The sequence below is a fragment of the Excalfactoria chinensis genome, chromosome 11 (assembly GCF_039878825.1).
Source record: "Excalfactoria chinensis isolate bCotChi1 chromosome 11, bCotChi1.hap2, whole genome shotgun sequence".
Lineage (NCBI taxonomy): Eukaryota > Metazoa > Chordata > Aves > Galliformes > Phasianidae > Excalfactoria > Excalfactoria chinensis.
The window spans coordinates 14,155,363-14,173,750 of NC_092835.1; the positions used below are offsets into that span (position 1 = coordinate 14,155,363).

At 44.1% G+C, this 18,388-nt stretch overlaps 1 protein-coding gene and 1 long non-coding RNA gene across 2 annotated transcripts; one reads left to right on the forward strand and one right to left on the reverse strand.

Moving 5' to 3' along the window:
- The first annotated feature begins 2,399 nt into the window (after positions 1-2,399).
- On the forward strand, positions 2,400-18,245 carry RBL2 (RB transcriptional corepressor like 2). The gene is made up of 22 exons (XM_072346240.1): positions 2,400-2,689; positions 3,436-3,566; positions 3,935-4,135; positions 6,048-6,112; positions 8,070-8,198; positions 8,647-8,807; positions 8,900-8,964; positions 9,303-9,489; positions 9,812-9,978; positions 10,466-10,575; positions 10,977-11,080; positions 11,436-11,573; positions 12,051-12,215; positions 12,459-12,570; positions 13,160-13,432; positions 13,839-14,113; positions 14,676-14,852; positions 15,003-15,074; positions 15,462-15,579; positions 16,579-16,781; positions 17,146-17,310; positions 18,065-18,245. The coding sequence occupies exons 1-22, from the start codon at positions 2,495-2,497 to the stop codon at positions 18,233-18,235; spliced, it is 3,384 nt and encodes a 1,127-aa protein (XP_072202341.1). The 5' UTR covers positions 2,400-2,494; the 3' UTR covers positions 18,236-18,245.
- LOC140257167 (uncharacterized) lies at positions 14,109-18,009 on the reverse strand. Its single transcript, XR_011904980.1, has 3 exons — positions 17,686-18,009; positions 15,438-15,543; positions 14,109-14,386 (listed from the first exon to the last, which is right to left on the reverse strand). It is a non-coding gene; the product is annotated as an uncharacterized lncRNA (long non-coding RNA).
- Positions 18,246-18,388: the final 143 nt, after the last annotated feature.

Consider the following 18,388-nt stretch of genomic DNA (forward strand, 5'->3'; position numbering starts at 1 on the left):
CTACAGCAGCCTTTGAGTAGTTGTGGGTTAGGGAGTAGCGTACAGTCAAGGTTCTGGTAGAATATTGATATGAAATAACAATGTATGTTATGTTCCAGGGTGAGCATTGTGTCTTTTGGGGTTTTTATTTACAAAACTCTGTGTTTTTATGTGTTTATTGAATCTTTAAGTTTGGACACGGCACTTACTGGCTTTCATTTATTTCCTGCAGGGTACGGATGCTTCTCCTGAATGTGAATTATCTCCTGGTTCTCAGGTGCTTTCTTGTTTTCAGTACATCACTGCGCTTCAATTGTGGTATCCTTCTTATGTGTCCCTTTCCAAGTTCTTCCTTTCTCAGATCTGTATGCAGGTGATGAAAATGCACGTATGTATATGTGCCCTGTATTTGTGTTCTCCTTAAAAGCCCTGCAGAACCCCTAACTATATATAAATATATATATATATATATATATTTGTTTTTAGTAGGTCTATTAGAGAACTTATTAGAGAACTGTCACAGATTTAACCATATATATGTGTGTGTATATATATAAATATTTATTTACCTGTGTAAGCATTCATGCAGAAGCAGCCACCCTAACTGATACATATGTGTTTGCTTCATTAGCTTCTTGGGGCTTGTGCAGCTTTTTATCCTTTGGTACAAGTAGGAAGTTTCCGCTTAAGCCTTCAAAAAGGAAGAGATAATGTAGCCTGTTCAATTTCTGTTTGCTTAATTAAATCAAATCTGTGAGTAATAAATGGGATCTTACTTACTGAAGAGACTATTTACATCAAGGAAGAGTGCTGAAACGTAATAGAACTTAGTGGTGTCAGTAAATTGCATTTATTACTGCTGAAATTCTAGCCTGCTGGAAGAAATGAGGGGTGTTTTGATTATTTTTAACTCAGTATTTTAACAACACTTAAAAGTTTTCCCATATAAAAATTGGGTGAAGCCTCAAAACTGAGAAGTACGTAAATGTGAATATCTCAGTTCAGAGTTTTGTCTTGCTAATGCTTAAGCTTTCCTAATTTAAAATTTAGATGCAGTTCAGAACGTTATGTATCCTCATGTAAGGGGAAATTTATGTAATATTCACCTTTAAGAACAAGCAAAAAAACCTCTGCTTAATGTTAACTGTAACGTTTCTGTTCACAAAGGAGTGAGAGCACTTTCAAATAAGGCAAGTGAAAGCTATTTATTTTTCCTTAACCCTACCTCCCTTCAAGCTCTCTCAGTAGATACCACAAGAAGGAAAGAACGTTCAGAATTCTCCTTGCTGTTCAGGTAAGAACTCTTGTGCCGTTTCCTCATGTGAGGGAGGCTGACTTGAGAAATACTTGAGATCTTAATGTCAGGTTAGTGTTGGCACTGGTGAAAAACGTTCCAAAGCTCACAGCTTGTCCTCAACCTTATTTCAGTTCTTTGGACCTGGTTATCTCCTCTGCTTTATCCTGTTTCATCTGTGTTATGCTACTCGAGTAAAGCAGGTGGTCTGAGCTCAGCTTTCTGTTCCTGTAAGGGAGGCCTGCTAACTCTTAATTGCAGGAAAAAATTGTCTACATATTCTGCTACTTTTTATTATTTTTAATGTAGCAATAATCCTGACCTGAACATAAATAGAAATTTCCTCTTTTCAATGTTGTTTCTAAGAGTCACGAGGGGAAGATGTTTTTTCCTTCTCAGATTGAAGCTGAAACTTCCTATTATTGCTGGTCTTCATCCACAGAGGCCGATAGTGACATATCAAGTGCTGGACGATTCCTGGTCAAGTTTTGCCATGTTAACAAAACGACATCAGAAGTGTCAGGAGGCTGGAGCTGGGAAGATCCCATGAGGATACTGGAAGGTTTCTGTGATGCACGTGGTTTCTCCTTACACAAAGACATCTGGGATTGTATCATCTCGGACCTCTCTTACTGGGCTGGCAGACCTCTGCTTGCTATCTAGCCTAGCAGATTGCTATCTAGGCTATCTAGCCTTAGCTGGGAGCCCACCTTATTGCTCAGGAGGTAAAGAGCATTCACCACTAGTGAAGATGACTGAAGCTTATTGGGGCCAACACAGTTAGGGCTGTGCTTTTACTACACTTGTTTTGCCTCAAAATTTGCTACGCTTTTCTTAACGTTTCGATACAAACCTGTACTTTCTTATCCAATCTGCCAGGGTAGAAATAAAGCGGAATGCTGCTGTGAAAGCGCTTCAAGCCATCAGTACGCCACAAACACCCCGCGCCGCCCCCATCCCGTCCCGGTGCACCCTGGGATCGTAGGCCGCGCCGTCGCGGGGTTATGTCGTCATCAGGAGCGCACTGCGCCTGCGCCGAGCCGCGAAGCGGACGGGTCGGGCTTCTTCCCTCCGTCCAATCAGAAGCGGCGGCTCGGCGGAGGGCGGGGGCGTGGCTCGGCGCCGGGGTGTTTGGATTCGAACGAGCGTCGCGAGCCGCAGGGGCGGCGGCGCAGGCGCAGTGAGCGGCGGGAGCTCTGCCCCCTAGCGCCGGGGCGAGGGATGTCGGGCGGGGAGGAGGCCGAGGCCGAGCCGGGGGCCGGAGGGGCGATCCCCGCAGCCCCGTCCCCGCCGGCGGAGGAAGGGGAAACGCGGCAGCGCTACGAGGAACTCTGCAGCAGCCTCAACATGGACGAGCGCGCCCGCTCCGAGGCCTGGCTCAGCTACCAGAGCATGAAGCGCAACTACACGCTGGAGGTGCGCGGGGGGCCGGGCGGGGGGCGGCATCTCCTCACAGCGCACAGGGAGCGCGGCCTGCGGGGTGTGAGTGTGTGTGAGTGTGTGTATGTGAGTGTCTGTGTGTGTGAGGGGGTAACGGCCTCGTGCCTCCACGAGCGGCCGCTGAGGGGCAGCCGGGCGGGCCGGCGGGGCGGGGCGGCTGCTGGGGGAGCGTCGGTCCGGCCCCGCGCTGCCGTCTGCCCCCGAGCTCCGTGCAGCGCCGTGCCTCGGCCCGAGCGTCGGTTACGCTGGGCTGGAATCCGCTGGTGTTTTTAGGCGCTGAGTTGAGCGACTGTTGTGTTGTGTAAGAGAGAGACGCGGAAACCATGTTTGTGCCATCCCACGGATGCGGACAGAAGGACGCTTCGATCAAACAGAAAGCTGGCTGTTGTTATTTATTTCCTCTCGTTAGTGCCAAACCAGTACAATGTACAGTACAGAACGTCGCTCTAGAAGGGCAGCAGTGACCCCATGGCCGATCCGTGTGGCAGGGGTGACGTTTCGCACCGTACCTCGCACGCTGTCACCGCTGCCTTGGCGCTGTCAGCTCTTCAGGCGCTCCCCTGGTCGCTGCAGGCGCAGTGCGGCCGTAGGCACTGCAGAACAAGGAGGCGGCTCTGCTGCTGCTGCTGCTGCTGCTGCAGCCCATTTGTGGCGATGTACTCCATGTCTCTGTGCCCAGCAGTTCACAGAGGGCTTGACATGCATTGCATTCTGCTTCGCAGGGCAACGAGCTGCACTGGCTGGCGTGTGCCCTCTATGTGGCCTGCAGGAAAGCCATCCCGACCGTCAGCAGGGGGACAGTTGAGGGAAATTATGTATCCCTAACCCGCATTTTGCGCTGCTCCGAGCAAAGGTAACTCAGTTTAGCCAATTTAAAGCATCTTGAGGAACATAGAAATTAAGAACAAAGTCCGGATGTCTTTGTTAGATATAGAGTTTATACAGCAGGGATCTGTGTGCTGTGGCTCACGCAGGTAGGATGGTTGTCTCTGAGTTGTCTCAGCTCCTCCTGGTTTGTAAATGAGGAGCTGGCTCTGAACACTTAAATCTATACTCGTCATGTTTGCAGTGCTGCTTTTACCGGTAGCTCGGAAAGCATAAGTTGTACTTTTGCTGTAAATAAATGTACAGTTATAGCGTGTATCTGCAAAACAAACTCAGTGAGAATAGAAGCAAACAAAACGCCAACCCTCTGAGATCTAACCTGTTCAATATCTTCAGCTTGATTGAGTTTTTTAACAAGATGAAGAAATGGGAAGACATGGCAAACCTACCCTCCCAGTTCCGAGAAAGGACCGAAAGGCTGGAGAGAAACTTTACTGTTTCTGCAGTCATTTTTAAGAAGTACGAGCCCATTTTTCAGGACATTTTCAGATACCCTCAGGAAGATCAACCCCGTCAACAGAGAGGAAGAAAACAGAGGTACGGTTCTGTTATTTCCAGACTGATGTTAGACCATTGTGGTTACAAAAACGTATTGGAGCTGCTTGGTTGTTCTATCTGTATTTTAACTTCCTTAGTAGTTCTCTATGGTGCCAGATGTGGTCTGTTGTTGCTTACAGTGATTTTGGAATCTTGTTTCTGGTCTGACAGGGTGAATGAAGCCCCAAAGCTGAGAAGTTTCTGTGATCTGGGGGGGGAAATAAAAGGGGGAGATGAAAATCAGCCCTTAGGTGAAAGAAATGCTGTTTGTAGGGTGGAAAGGGCTGAAAGAGTCAGATTGCTTTATGATCTGCACAGCCTCAGCAGCTCATAGAACGGCTTAGTGTGATGAGCTGCCTATTAAATCGTGTAGCTTTCTTTATAGACAGATCTTATGCGTATTTTACTTTGTAGTGGGAGCTTTATTTCTCTGTTTCTCAGTTTCTTACCGTGTCTTCTTTTTGCCTTGATCTTTTTGTGAGCATAACCTGATGGTACTGGTAGCCAATACTGTGATACAGATGGACTGAGCACATAATGTTGGCATTACAGCACAAATACGGTTCTGCAGCTAGTTCAGTAAACCCTGCTAGCTTGTTTGGATAGCAGAGCGGGAACTCATTTTGAAGATTAAGTCAGAGGAGAATTCCGAATCCTTGTGTGCAATGTGTATATATGCTTTTAACATCTAACACCATTCCTTACATAACCTGGTGGAGTAACCAAAGAAATGAGTGCAGGCTGACAAAAGTACTGCAGAAATTGAGAACATGACCCCACCGTGAGTGAATTTGGCCTGAATGAAAGAATTCCCAACTTCAGTATGTGGTGCTGAATGAAATAAATAATACTAAAGACAGACTTGTGGAGCAAATGGTGCTTCTAGAAACAGAGGAAACCCAATAAAGGCTGTTTACGTCATGCAGACTTTGTAGCTTTGGGGCTCACGCCTGTCTTGTGGTCTAAACTGATAGCGGCACTTAGAACAAGATCTAGCAGCACTGTGACCATGTTGGGTAAAACTTACCCGTGTGCCACCTTGTTCATGTGTTCTGAGGGAAGCTGGGATGTGGTACGTGAAATACCAGCTCAGGTGATGTGCTATATGGAAACAAGCAAGGACGTTGAATAAAAAGGGGTGCTAGAGAAGGGCAGGGGCTCTTGTTTGTTTTTAAACGTTCCTTGCAGTACATTCATTACTCCGGTTTCTGATATTTTGGAGAAACAATAATAATGTGGATGAGTTGATTACCGTGCCAGGACTTTCCTGTTTCCAAATGCAGGGGCTGAACTCACTAGCCAGAATTACGAAAGTAAATATTTAGGATGGATGCTGAGGAAAGCTGGTGTAATTAGCAGCACTACGAGGTAAATAGCCCCGGGTAGGTACAGAACTCCTGATGGACAGGAGGGCCTCATGAATGGCTGGTTAGGATTAGTGGAGGTGAACTTGGTGTTGGTTACACACCTGTATTGCAGAATGCTCCATAGTATGTAAAATTCTATGCAAAAAACGCAAAGCACTTTAGCAAAGTTTCTAGGTGAAGTCTGTGAGCAAACAGCATATAAAGCCCAGCGTGCTGTGTAACGTATGCCTTGCAGGATGTGCACACGTGCTTACATTGCTCACAGTACTTAAGAAGACATTCCAAGTGTGGTGCTCTGTTGGTGTGGCGATGTTTGAATCACGTGCTGGCTGAGGCCGGGCTTTCAGCTGTGTCTGCTGTAAAGCTCTGAGCAGCCACTGCGTTATTTCAGTCCAGTTTTTGCCTTTGTTATTTTTTGAGGGGTAGAGCCACGGTTCAGACTTTAGCTGCTCTGTGGCAAAGCAGCTCTTTCAGAATGATGGGATGTCTGCCCACTGTTAGTCACTGAGCTTCTTGTGTCTTCTTGCTGTGTTTTTCCCCCACAGGCGACAGCCGTGCACAGTGACTGAAGTTTTCCAGTTCTGTTGGGTGCTGTTTGTTCATGCGAAAGGTAAGAGATTTGAAAGGGGCTGAATGCTACAAACCCGTTCTTGTTAGTCTTTAAACATGAGAAAGGGCCTCCTCGGAGCAGTCTGAATGAATGCACCTAAATTCCTGCAGCTGCATGTTTTACCAGCTGTCTGAGGTAAGCAGTGTGCCATAACAGTTTGGTAGCTTTATCTGCAATAGTGCTCCAGTGTTTGCTATATTTTGGTGATTGTAGGCTGCACTACTAAAAGAAAATTAGCTCAGAGTTGCAGTGAATTCATATTTAGACAGTTGTAATTAACGTAAAGTATTGCTTTATGTTCCCTAGGAACAAAAATGATTTTAAATTCCTTGTAAGTTTCAAATAACAGCGATAATACGTAATGGATTCTGTTCTGTAACACAGCAGAACTGTGTCATGAGGCTGTAGCTGAGGGTACTTTCAAGGCATTCTCACAGGTAGCAGTTTGATCTTTTCACCTAAGTGGCTGGCTGGCTTGAAGACTCAGATTGCCTTGGAACATACATGTGGAAATGCTGTTAAAAGGCTTCTGTGGAAACAAAACAGGGAGGAGCTGGTATATTGCCATGCATGTATTGCTTTTATTGTAAAAGTACCCTTAAAGCTAATTTGAATAGCAGAGGATTTCAGTCATTTATTTTCTTTAATGACTGATTGGAGAAAAAGACAGAAGGGAGTGGAAGTAAATCCTTTTGCATGAGGGACAGTGAAGCTCCCCAACGTTTTTTGCTTAAGTTGTTCAGTCATGCAGCATAATCTACAGTCTGCCATCAGTAGGAATTGATTCAGGTGCAGTTAGGATGGGTTCACTGGGAGTTCTTTGAACGTAAGTTAGGTAATATTCTGGTCCTTCTGTAATTTCCAGGGAGTTGTTATATTTTTATGAGAACTTTATGAGAAAGGAGGGACTGCCTGGGATTGCAGGGTCAGTCAGTGTAGGTTTCCTGCAGTATCTCCTTGGTTGTTTCTGAGATAGGATGCAGTAGGTTGTCTCACTATAGACTTTGTGGCAGTAGCTTTGTCCTGTCCAGCTTAGCCTTTCTTTTCACCACAAAGCAGAGGGTTGCCAGCAGGCTTCATTTTGGAAAAGTTACTGGCAATATCCCTGGATCTTTGCAGGAGTATGAAGAAAGGTGTGATGCTGTACCAGACAGCTGTGTCCTGTGCAGAAGCTGCTTCATAGACTGCAAGTTGCTCCTGAACAGGCACAGAGGGGCTGGGCAGGTCTTGTTCCTGCTGAGTTAGTATGTTTGAGTAAGCAGGTCATCATTAAGTACGTGTTGATTGGCAAGCAGTTTCAGACATACAGATTAACTTTGTGGATGGGAACACAGTGTTGATAACAGCCCATTAAGTTTTAGGAGACAAACAATTACAGTACTTATGAACTGCAAAATTAATAAGTGTCGAGTGGTACCTTATGAAGTGTGGCAGTACAACAGTGTAAAGTAAATGCACACCACTGGAGGAATTGAATATTCCCCGTTTGTTTGCTGTGTTTTGAGGGCCGGCAGTAATCCTTATCGTGGCAACCACACATCAGCAGCAAGCTGAGGCTTGTCGCCGTGATCTTTCTGCAAGCCTCAGCATCTTGTGTTTGGTTTCACAAGTGCAGAAAGCGCCAGTCTTGTGCGTTTGGTGTATGCTGCAAAGTAAGCTACTGACCCTTATAGCCATAGAGCTGCTCTCATGTGCTGCTTCCGTGAGCTTATTTATAGACTCTGATCCGAAAACTGGACATAAAGGTGAACAAACGCAATGATATGTGCTTTGTTTTAGCTGTGTCTGTTTTCCTCCCTGTGTTTCTACCCAGGTATTGACAATCCAGTCACCAAAATCTGTGCTTAAAATACTCCACTGTTGATTGGAAATGCAAATCTTGATAGTTCTGTTTTGTGAAATACTTTCAAGTCTATGATGATTTTAATTAATCTCAATTATCTTTCTTGCTTTGAAGGCAATTTTCCCATGATCAGTGATGACTTGGTCAATTCCTATCACCTCTTGTTATGTGCTTTGGATCTGGTGTATGGAAATGCTCTCCAGTGCCCTAACCACAGAGAACTTCTGAATCCCAATTTTAAAGGTATGTTGGGAAAAAAAGAGTCTTTATCTAAAATCTGCACAAACCTCTGGGGCTGCTGAGATGGACGTGAAGGTGGGTGGTGGGCAGAATGGTATGCTTCATTTTCAGTATTGTATTGTATAGTATTTACTGTCCTGTAGTGGCTTGGATGTGAGCAGGGGCCATTATCTCAAACTTATTTGAATAAATATTACAGCTCATAAGTGCTTCATCATTGCTCTATTAGAACTGATGCTATTTATCACTGAATATCTAAGCTCTTTGGGTTTGCCACTTGAAAGGCAGTTTTGATAAGATTATCCAACCGAGGGTGCACCGCATTTCTTTCAAGGGGACAAAATAGTTTTCTGTTTTAATTTCAGACTACATGGGCCTCATAGCAAAGAATTTGAGTTCACTAAGGTATGACTATTCGAAATCAAACAGTACTCTCTTTGTCCCTCTATAGGTCTGCCTGAAGACTTTCATAGTAAGGATTATAAAACATCATCTGACCCTCCCTGCATCATTGAAAAGCTGTGTTCGTTACATTACGGATTAGTTTTAGAAGCAAAAGGCATCAAGGAGCATTTTTGGAAGCCGTACATTCGGAAACTTTTTGACAAGAAGGTTGGTGGGTGCATTCAGGATGCAGAAAATGCTTCTCTGCTTGTTGTCCTCAGAACTTTAACAGCTGCAGTGTCCGTTCTTTGCTCTTTCAGCTCTTAAAAGGAAAAGATGAAAATCTGACGGGATTTCTGGATCCTGGAAACTTTGGAGATAGCTTGTGAGTCGACTTGTGCTTTGGTCTGCGTTTGTGTCCCTTTGGGTTATTACCTGTGTCTTAACACTAATACTAGCTAGTTCATTTATAGATATATTACTATTTAGATATTATATTAAAAGGCGTTTTAGCTCTTTGCTGGTTGAGGCCTTTTCAGCATAGCATTGCTCGATGTCTGCTCCTGTTCGTGTTTCCATGGTCTTTTCTATATGACATAAAGCATTAGGAAGAAAAAGCAAGTTCTGAGGTCTTCTGATAGGCCAAGAAGTGTGTTCAGTCAGAAAGCAGGTAGTGAAAGCGCTGTCTAAACAAAGGGGTTTTCTCTCTCTTTTCCTCCTTAGCAAAGCCATCAACAAGGCCTACGAGGAGTATGTCTTGTCAGTAGGAAACCTCGATGAGCGAATATTTCTCGGGGAGGATGCAGATGAAGAAATTGGAACTCTCACACGGTGCTTAAATACACCCTCAGGAATGGAAACAGCTGAGCGAGTACAAGTGAAGCATAATTTACAGCAGCACTTTGACAGAGTGAGTCTGGCGCGGTCCTTTGATGTTCCTGTGGAGAAGGAGTTGTCCAATTGTGGTGTTTCAGTGTGAGGTCATTTTGTGTTTGCTCAGACACTTCTGTGTTAGTATTTGACACAGACATCCAAGCAACAGATAGACCTGCCACTGCTGGCAGTTACTGGGAGAGAACTGGTTTGGGTTGTTTGAGTCCAGCTCTCTTTTCTCAGATAGATATATATGTAACCAGCTAAGAAACAATTCTAGCCTGACACTTCTAAGTCTCTTACGAGGTCCGAGTGTTGTAATAATGTACAGAGAGATCCTTTCTTTGTTTTCTTTCTAGACTAAATCACTTCGGATGTCGACCCCCCTCACTGGCCGCAAGTACATTAAGGAGAGCAACCCCTATGTGACACCTGTTTCCATAGCAACGTACAGCTTGAGCCGCCTTCACACCATGCTGGCAGGGCTGAAAAATGCCCCCAGTGAAAACCTGGAGCAAATCTTCAAGTAAGTTTGATGCTGAGCTAACAAAAGTTAGAAATTATAATAACAATGTGAAATAGTGTAACTTAAAAGGTAATGTGTTGGAAGTCCGGAGTGAAATAGGAGCCAGAGGGACATTTAACTTTAGAAAGGCTCTTGTCTTTATTTCTGCACGTTTATCCTTGAGAGATGGGCAGCTATAACAACACCCAAATTTGGAGCTTCCCTCACAGCAAACTGCAATTGCAATTTTTTCAAGACTTTTCTTATTAATTCACATTGGAATATGTTGTTTAGTATTAAACTCTTATGACAAGTTGATGCTCCCTGCAGTAGAATTTGCTGTGGATGTCTCACAGTGCATATCCAGCAAGGCACGTGTGGGTGTTTGCATTGCTGTCTATCAAAGGTATTTTACAGCTTCATGCTTTAATCCTATTGTAGTTTTTTGGTGTGTATTTGTGTTTTGTCTTAGCAGAAATAGAACGCTTAAACTAGCTTGTATTTCCAGGGCGTGTTCCAGAGATCCCTCACAGTCTATTGCAAGTAGAGTCAAAGAAATGCATGAAGTGTATTGCCAGAGCATGCAGTCTGAAGAAGAACTCAGTAATTTGTCCAAAGGTGGGAAACATTTTATCACATAAATAGGAATTCACGTGTATTTAAAAACACTCATCTCTTCCAAGTAAACTCTGCCTTATGTAGAGGCTGTGCTTTGGCACAAGAGTCGTTTCTATTTCTTCTCTTTGCCTGCTAGTCTTAAGAGGGGTTAACTTTCAACCTTGTATAAACTTTCATAATCATACTTGGCACAAATCGTAGGGATCTGATGATATTTTTACGATGTTCTACAGGAGGGAGGAAAGAAAAGCACTCAGAAGAACTGTTCTTCTCTCAAGGGTGCCTTTCTGTCACAGCTGCACAGGAACCCACACAAGCAAATAAGCTGCTGCTTTATCTCTGTAGTTTAAGATGAATGATGACGCTTTCATTGCAGTTCACACTATTATTTGTGTTTACAGATGTGGCCAGCAAGCATTTCCGTCGTGCTGAGGTGCTCTACTACAAGGTTTTGGAGGCAATCATTGAGCAAGAGAGGAGGAGACTGGGAGACACCGACTTATCTGTAAGGACAACTACTCCAATTGCACCTTATTTATTTTTCAAGTTGGATCTACAAAAAAGGAAATATTTATATACATTTATAATATTTTATTATATAATGCTATTTTAAATGAGTAAATCTCCCAGGAAGGTGTACCTGAATGGAAGGAAAACTACGTGAAATTCTTCATGTTTGAGAACAAAAAGGATATATATAATTTATAAAGAGTAAAGATGTCTTCATTTGGATTCTGTTCCATCAGGTACAAAGGGAAATCCCATGTTTAAAAGCTGGGTAATCTTGCTGAATAGAAAGCATTGCCCTGTTGTATTGTTACACTGCAGATGAAGCACTAAAATGGGCAACTCTCTTGCAGGCAGTACTGGAGCAAGACGTGTTTCATCGCTCCCTGCTGGCCTGCTGCCTCGAGATCGTCACCTTCACATATAAGCAACCTGGAAACTTTCCCTTCATCACAGAAATATTTGACATTCCAGTTTATCACTTTTATAAGGTGAAGTGTTTAATAGCTAGAAATGTTGATCAAATCCTGCATACTCTTAACTTAGATTAAATAATCTCTTTACCTGAATGCTAAATTGTGAGCTAACTTCATTCTTAGCTTTGCCTCTTTTTGTCTTGAAAGTATTTTACAGCTGGGTGGGGCATCTAAAAATCAGACTGCTGTTAATCAGTGGAACGTAGGAGCCGTGTCCAAGTGACTAATGAATTGTACCTATCTTGAACTAGGGACCAGGGATCCTGAGCTGCTGCTGCAGCTGTTCCGCAGTCACTGCTCTGTGGGAAGATAAACTTGCAGCCCACCAGGCAATTGAACCACACTGACACAGTCTAACAATTGTACTTGTCTCTTCCTTGAGAAGTTAGGGTCTCATTTCATTGTAAGAAGAAATCTATGAAAACAAATACGTTATACTCAGTCACTGGTTTATTCAGTATGACATGGACTTCTTCCTTCTCTGCTTTACAGGTAATTGAGGTTTTCATTAGAGCAGAAGACGGTCTTTGTCGGGAAGTTGTGAAACACCTTAATCATATCGAAGAACAGATCTTGGAAAGCATGGCCTGGAAACAGGAGTCCATCCTGTGGGACAGAATCAGAGATAACGACAACAAAGTTCCCAGCTGTGAAGAGGTGAGCGCTGCTCTGTATGGCGTAACACGGTGGAGGGTGGACATCAGCTCTTGCAGAAGAGTCTTCGCATGCCCAGAGTTACACAGTTTTTAGTTTAAGGTTACAATATTTTTTCCATGTTGCTCATTTTTCTTTTCCTCCGTATAGTTTCACTGTTCAACACGTTTAGACTAGAAGTTCTACAGATTGGTTATGCATTGAATTTGTGCTACAGCCACACTGATAAAAGTACAACTATTTTAGGTCATGCCACCTCAGTACTTCGAGAGATCTGCTGCCAACAGTGCTGTCAGTTCTCCATTGACACCAAGGCGACTAAATGAGGTCCGAGCTGACAGCGGAGGCCTGGGAAAAGGTGAGCTATTTTTCAAGCACATTATATTGATCACTCCTACACTGTGCCCTGAATTTACAATCCAAATGGCATACAGGAAGGAAGCTGCTCTAATGGTTACTGTACAATTAGGCACCTGTAAAGCTATTTCTGTTGTAACTAACACAGTTAAGTCAGATGTCTAAGACTGAAACCTTCCTTTTTTCAGATCAAAACAGTCCCGTGTCAGTGGTTTCAGGTGTTTGTGTCTATTAACAACATCTCTGTACACACACGTACATGTATAAATACTTCTGCTCTGCTCAGCAGCTTGGTTTGTTACACCAGATTAGAAGCTCCAATGTATGTTCAGCTCTGTGAGGCTTCAGGTTTTTTTTACAGAGGACTAAAAACAGAACTAAAGCATAACACAGTCGCTGAGAAAAAGCAATTCAGTGCCACATTACGTGAGATCAAATCATCTCATAATCTGTGAGCCACAGATGTAGACATTAATTTTAAATGCTTCCAGTTGTCACGTTTGGGGTCTCATCAAATTTCTTTTTTATCTATTTGTATAATAAGGGATTTTACAACAAGATTGTTTGCTTTCTGTTCTTTAAATCCACAGGCATTTCATCTTCCCCTACTACCCTGTATGACAGATACAGCTCTCCTACAGCGCATCCTACAAGGAGAAGGCTGTTTGTCGATAACGATAATACCTCTGACACCTCAACTCCAGTCAGGGTTGCCCAGCAGCCCGTGGTAAATACGGTGCCTGTGCAGAATGTGAACCCTGACACCGTGTCAGTAACTCCAGTGCCTGGCCAGACATTGGTGACAGTAGCAACTGCCACCGTAACAGCCAATAATGGGCAAACTGTGACCATACCTGTACAAGGTAAGAGAAAAGCTGCTGTCAGATGAGGCTGATTTCTGTCCAATATCCAGTGAGGGGATGTGGGGGAAACAGCTTGCCCAGAGCAGGACAGCAGGCTTGAGAAGGTATAATGGGGAAGAACTGTATGAATAGATCAGCGGAATTTAGAGACAGCACAAAGATGCCCAGTGACTCCGTATTAGCAACTTATTTCAGTGAGCTTTGCTTCCCCAGCCAGCAGAAAGGGACATTATAACTGAAGATTAGTTTAATTCCGTTATCTTCTTATCTATAATATACTACAAATTATAATCAAGTGATGTAAGATTTACTGAATTATTAAGAAAAAGCTGTAACAGAAAACACCATCCAAACTAAACAACCCCCCACAACTCGCTCTTATGTCAGACTTTTTCTTAAATTACAGGTATCGCCAATGAAAACGGAGGAATAACTTTCTTCCCAGTGCAGGTCAATGTGGGGGCCCAGCCCCAGGCTGTCTCTGGTTCCATTCAGCCCCTCAGCGCCCAGGCTCTGACAGGCACCCTGAGCACTCAGATGTCGGGGGCAGCGCTGCAGCTCCCAGGGCAGGTCACTGTTCAGCACATCACCTCAGGAGAGCCAAGGCCAGCCCAGCCCCTCACTGCTGCCACAGCTGCTCGGTCCCGGAAGATGGGCTCGCTTTCCCTCTTCTTTAGGAAGGTACTTTTCAGCCTAATTCATACTTTGCTTAGTTTGTATTTTGGTAGCTCTTCTGTGATATTAAAATATCTCCTTATTTCTAATATTAATAAGAGAATATTTAGTTTCAAAGATAACATGTTTTGTCTGTTCAGATGCATACCTGAAGAGCTGTGTTCCTGCGCAGGGCTTTCTCATTGTTGAAGCAGATGAACAGTACGGCTGTCACTTGCTGGGAAGTAGATTACATCTGTGGGTAGCAGCTGCTTAAACGTGTCTATCTTCTTTCAGGCTCTTAAAGAAAGAAATTTACTTTGGAAATATTTATTCAATACAGAGGTTTCTGTATTCCAGATAACTGCAGAATTCAAAAACAAATGCTTTTGTAGCATCAGTACCAGTTTAACAGTCTCTAGTCTTGTGAGCAAAAGCAGCTCATTTCAGTATCTGTCATTAGCTTATCACTTGCACGACTTCTGCAGAGCACTCGCATTCAAGTTAGAGCTCAGTTTGGACAAGACAAGCACAGTAGATGTGGTCCCTTTCCTAGAGGTGTATCATTTAGCTGTCTCCTTTCCCACAGGTGTATCATTTAGCCAGTGTTCGTCTGCGGGATCTCTCTGTCAAACTGGATATATCTGATGAGCTGCGGAAAAAAGTCTGGACGTGTTTTGAGTATTCCTTGATGCACTGCCCTGAAATCATGATGGACAGGCATCTGGATCAGCTGCTGATGTGTGCTATCTATGTAATGGCTAAGGTAAGATCAATAAAAACAGTCTGTTTTTTAAGGCTTGGTAGGCCAGAGAATGCTCAAACAACCCACAAAAACAACCTCAACAAACCAAACAGGGAGGGAAAAAAAACAACAAAAAGCCACCACAGAAGAACTAATACTCTCTCTTCTTAGGTTACTAAGGAAGACAGGTCCTTCCAGAACATCATGCGCTGCTACCGGACACAACCACAAGCCAAGAGTCACGTAAGTACAGTCAGAAATCTCTCTGTTCCCAAAGCAGAAGTAATAAGGCATTCAATAAATGACATCATCTAATACTATGTAAGATTTAATATTAAGTGATGCATTCTCTGAGCCACTGCCCTTAAATGCAGCAGTCACACCCAAATCCTGCAGTACTGAAAGCTGTTGCTGTTCAACTGTACCTGTAATTTAAGATACCTTTGCTTACAACCTACATCGGCAGTGCCTACTGGATAACAGTCAAGAGGCTGCCTGCATTTTCCCCTGCAGAAAACAATGTGATGTCAAACAGTGCTCCAAAAAGCAGACGGATGATGCAGTGTTGCTTCCAGGCTGCATAACTGCACATCCAGTCACACTTACTGTTATGCTCTTGTTTCCATGCAGGTGTATCGGAGCGTCCTGATAAAAGGCAGGAGACGTCGCCGCCAGTCTGTCAGCAGTGACAGCAGCAGCCAGCAGAACTCACCTACAGACAGAAGTAAGGAGAGAAGTAAAGAAAGAAGTGAGTGTTTCCAAATTCCAGGCGTTCACTTTTAATCCCACAAAACAGCACAGGTAGCGTACAAGTTGGATTATAGATTGTAGACCCACACATGAAACAGTTCCTTCTTTGATAAACTTCACTACAATATAGAACGTACCGACAACAGACAAGAGCTGCTAAGTGAAGCGTAGCATTGCACCTGCCTTGTCAGTACCATTTTGAGTCGGTCACTGTGTCTGTTTCCCTTAAGAGTGCACTACAGAGGCAGCCTGAACTCCTCAGGTAAGTTTGTACACCAGAGAACACGATGTAGAGTGAAAGTAGATGAGTGGCAGCCCATATCCACAGCTACTTCCTTACAGCAGCCATAGAGCTGCAGCAGTTTCTTTTAGTAGCTCAGCAGGGAGGTGGAATCTGGCTGGCTTCAGAGATAAGAACCACCAGCAGCCCCTCCCATGTCTCTGTAGTGCAAAGAGCCTTTCCTTGATATTTGAACTAACAGGTTTTTTCCTTGCGTGAGTTTTGCACAGAAAATCAAGAAGATGAGCACGCATCTTCTTACAGCCAGCTTTCAAGATACTTAATAGATGACAGCATAAATGTACATTTTAATGTTTTCTGTCACAGAAAGGTGGCAAGGAGGGGAGGAACAAAAAATCACGTATTCCACAGCTTCCCACATTGAAAAGTACCACCCAAATATTTCTACCATTTGCTGAAAGAAAGACTGACATTCCTTAACTGAAATTGTGCCAGCTGGCAACAAGGGAAATTATAGGGGAAATGCCTCAGAAATGGAATTTTAGCTCAGCTTCTACTGAAAAAAAATCACTTCAGCTCATCCAATAAGCTGCTGGAAATGAAGCATTGCTGTAGCAATACTCAGCAGTTTGATAGTCTGCTGTCAGGGAGGCTGCTAAGCAGGACCACCAGCACTGAGAGCAGCCACCTGGGCCCTGCTGGGGATGGAGATGCACAGAGCAGGGCGGCTAAAGGACTGTGTGCTTCTCTCCTCAGCTAGCAGAGACTCCAGCCCGGTGATGCGCTCCAGCAGCACCCTGCCTGTGCCGCACCCCAGCAGTGCTCCTCCTACTCCCACCCGCCTGACCGGTGCAAACAGTGATACTGAGGAGGAAGAGCGAGGAGACCTCATACAGTTCTACAACAGCGTCTACATTGAGCAGATTAAAGAATTTGCCCTGAAATATACTTCAAATGGGGTAAGAAAGCTGTTTTTTGTTAGTAAATAGATCTTATTTTACTGTGTGTGTGCTAAAATGCTCTTAGCTAACCTCATCTTAAGGAAAGCAACTCCAAGGAGTATTTATGACAAAAATTCCAGTTCAAGGAGATAACCTGGTGCTGAAATATTAAGCAATGTTATCCACCAGCCTCAGATACAGTTAAAAAGGAGTAGCATATCTGGCTGTATGACAAATCCAGCCATGTTCTAAGGAAAGGTATGGCTGTAGTGGAGGAAAAAAAATCTACACTATGTTTAAGATGACCAGCTTACACCACCTGTACTGCAGGTAGCTCACGGAGATTACATCGCAGCTGTGTTTTCTTTTTCCTCCTGAGCAGACAGACTCTCCTCCGCTCTCTCCCTACCCCTTTGTGAGGATCAGCTCCCCTCGCCGAGTACAGCTGTCTCAGAACCACCCGGTGTACATCTCGCCACACAAAAATGTGTCTGCTCCATCTCATCGAGAGAAAATATTCTATTATTTCAGCAGCAGCCCATCCAAGGTAAGAACTAAAGGTGTTTGGTTTTATAAATCCTTAATTCTGCCCTTTCTGTTGGGATGTGACATTAAGAGTAGAGAAGACCACATAACACTCCTTTTAGTGTACCCTGATAAAGGTGTACTTTGTCACCAGACTGTCTCCAGCTTGTCAGTTTACAGATCTAAGAAGCTGGAGAGCAATGAGGTATCCAAGGTACTTGTGTACTTTTAAAAGCTACCCTTGGTAATGGTGCACGTGAAAGAGCCAGAAGGTAAATCATTGACACCACAGGATGGGGTGTGTGGCATGTAGACCCCAAGAGTTCAATATGAAGTACGGTCATTCCCTCTTATCTACTTAGTGAGGCAAAAGGTCTCTTAGTACAGAAAGACTCACCAAGTGAACATGGAACAGGCTGAATCCCATGACCTCCAGTCACCCACCATTAAGTAGAAGCCTTCTCCAAGCAGTGTCTTCACTTAGGATAGGAATTCTGAACCTGTAGTGTAAGATAACATGTCATAACTACAACTGCAAGGCCTTCCAGCTCCATGTGCACCAGCAGAGCATCAAAGATCTAACACAAAAGCCTTGAGAAAGACTCCAGTACTGGGACCAGTACAATGGTCGAAAGGGTTAGTTTGTTACAGAAAGCATTCTATAGCACACAGCTCCAAAAATAAGGCGTTTGTAAGCCTACAGCAATGGGACAAGCAAAAACGTCGCTTTTTTTGGTTGCTACAATAATGAGAGTGTTTTTTCTACCTTTCCCCAGAGGCTAAAGGAAATTAACAGCATGATTAGAACAGGAGAAACTCCAACAAAGAAGAGAGGCATTCTCTTAGAAGATGACAGTGAAGCGCCAGCTAAGCGGATCTGTCAGGAAAACCACACTGCTCTGTTACGCCGCCTGCAAGACGTAGCCAACGACCGAGGGTCCCACTGAGGGCTCAGCACAGGTAGGACCTCTCGGCTGCTGTGCCAGGCTGGCAGCTCAGAGCATCCCATGGACTCAGCAGGACCGCACAGGCATCAGGCTCCTCCTGCCAGCCCATGCTGACCAGTCCCTGCTGGGCTGTGCAGTGCCCATGTCTGCCAG

Excerpts from the sequence above, each read along its gene's own strand:
- RBL2 (XM_072346240.1), top strand. The coding sequence starts at position 2,495 with ATGTCGGGCGGGGAGGAGGCCGAGGCCGAGCCGGGGGCCGGAGGGGCG. Across the intron at positions 10,576-10,976 it reads ACTCAGTAATTTGTCCAAAG|ATGTGGCCAGCAAGCATTTC; the intron begins GTGGGAAACATT and ends TTGTGTTTACAG. Across the intron at positions 15,075-15,461 it reads AACCACAAGCCAAGAGTCAC|GTGTATCGGAGCGTCCTGAT; the intron begins GTAAGTACAGTC and ends GTTTCCATGCAG.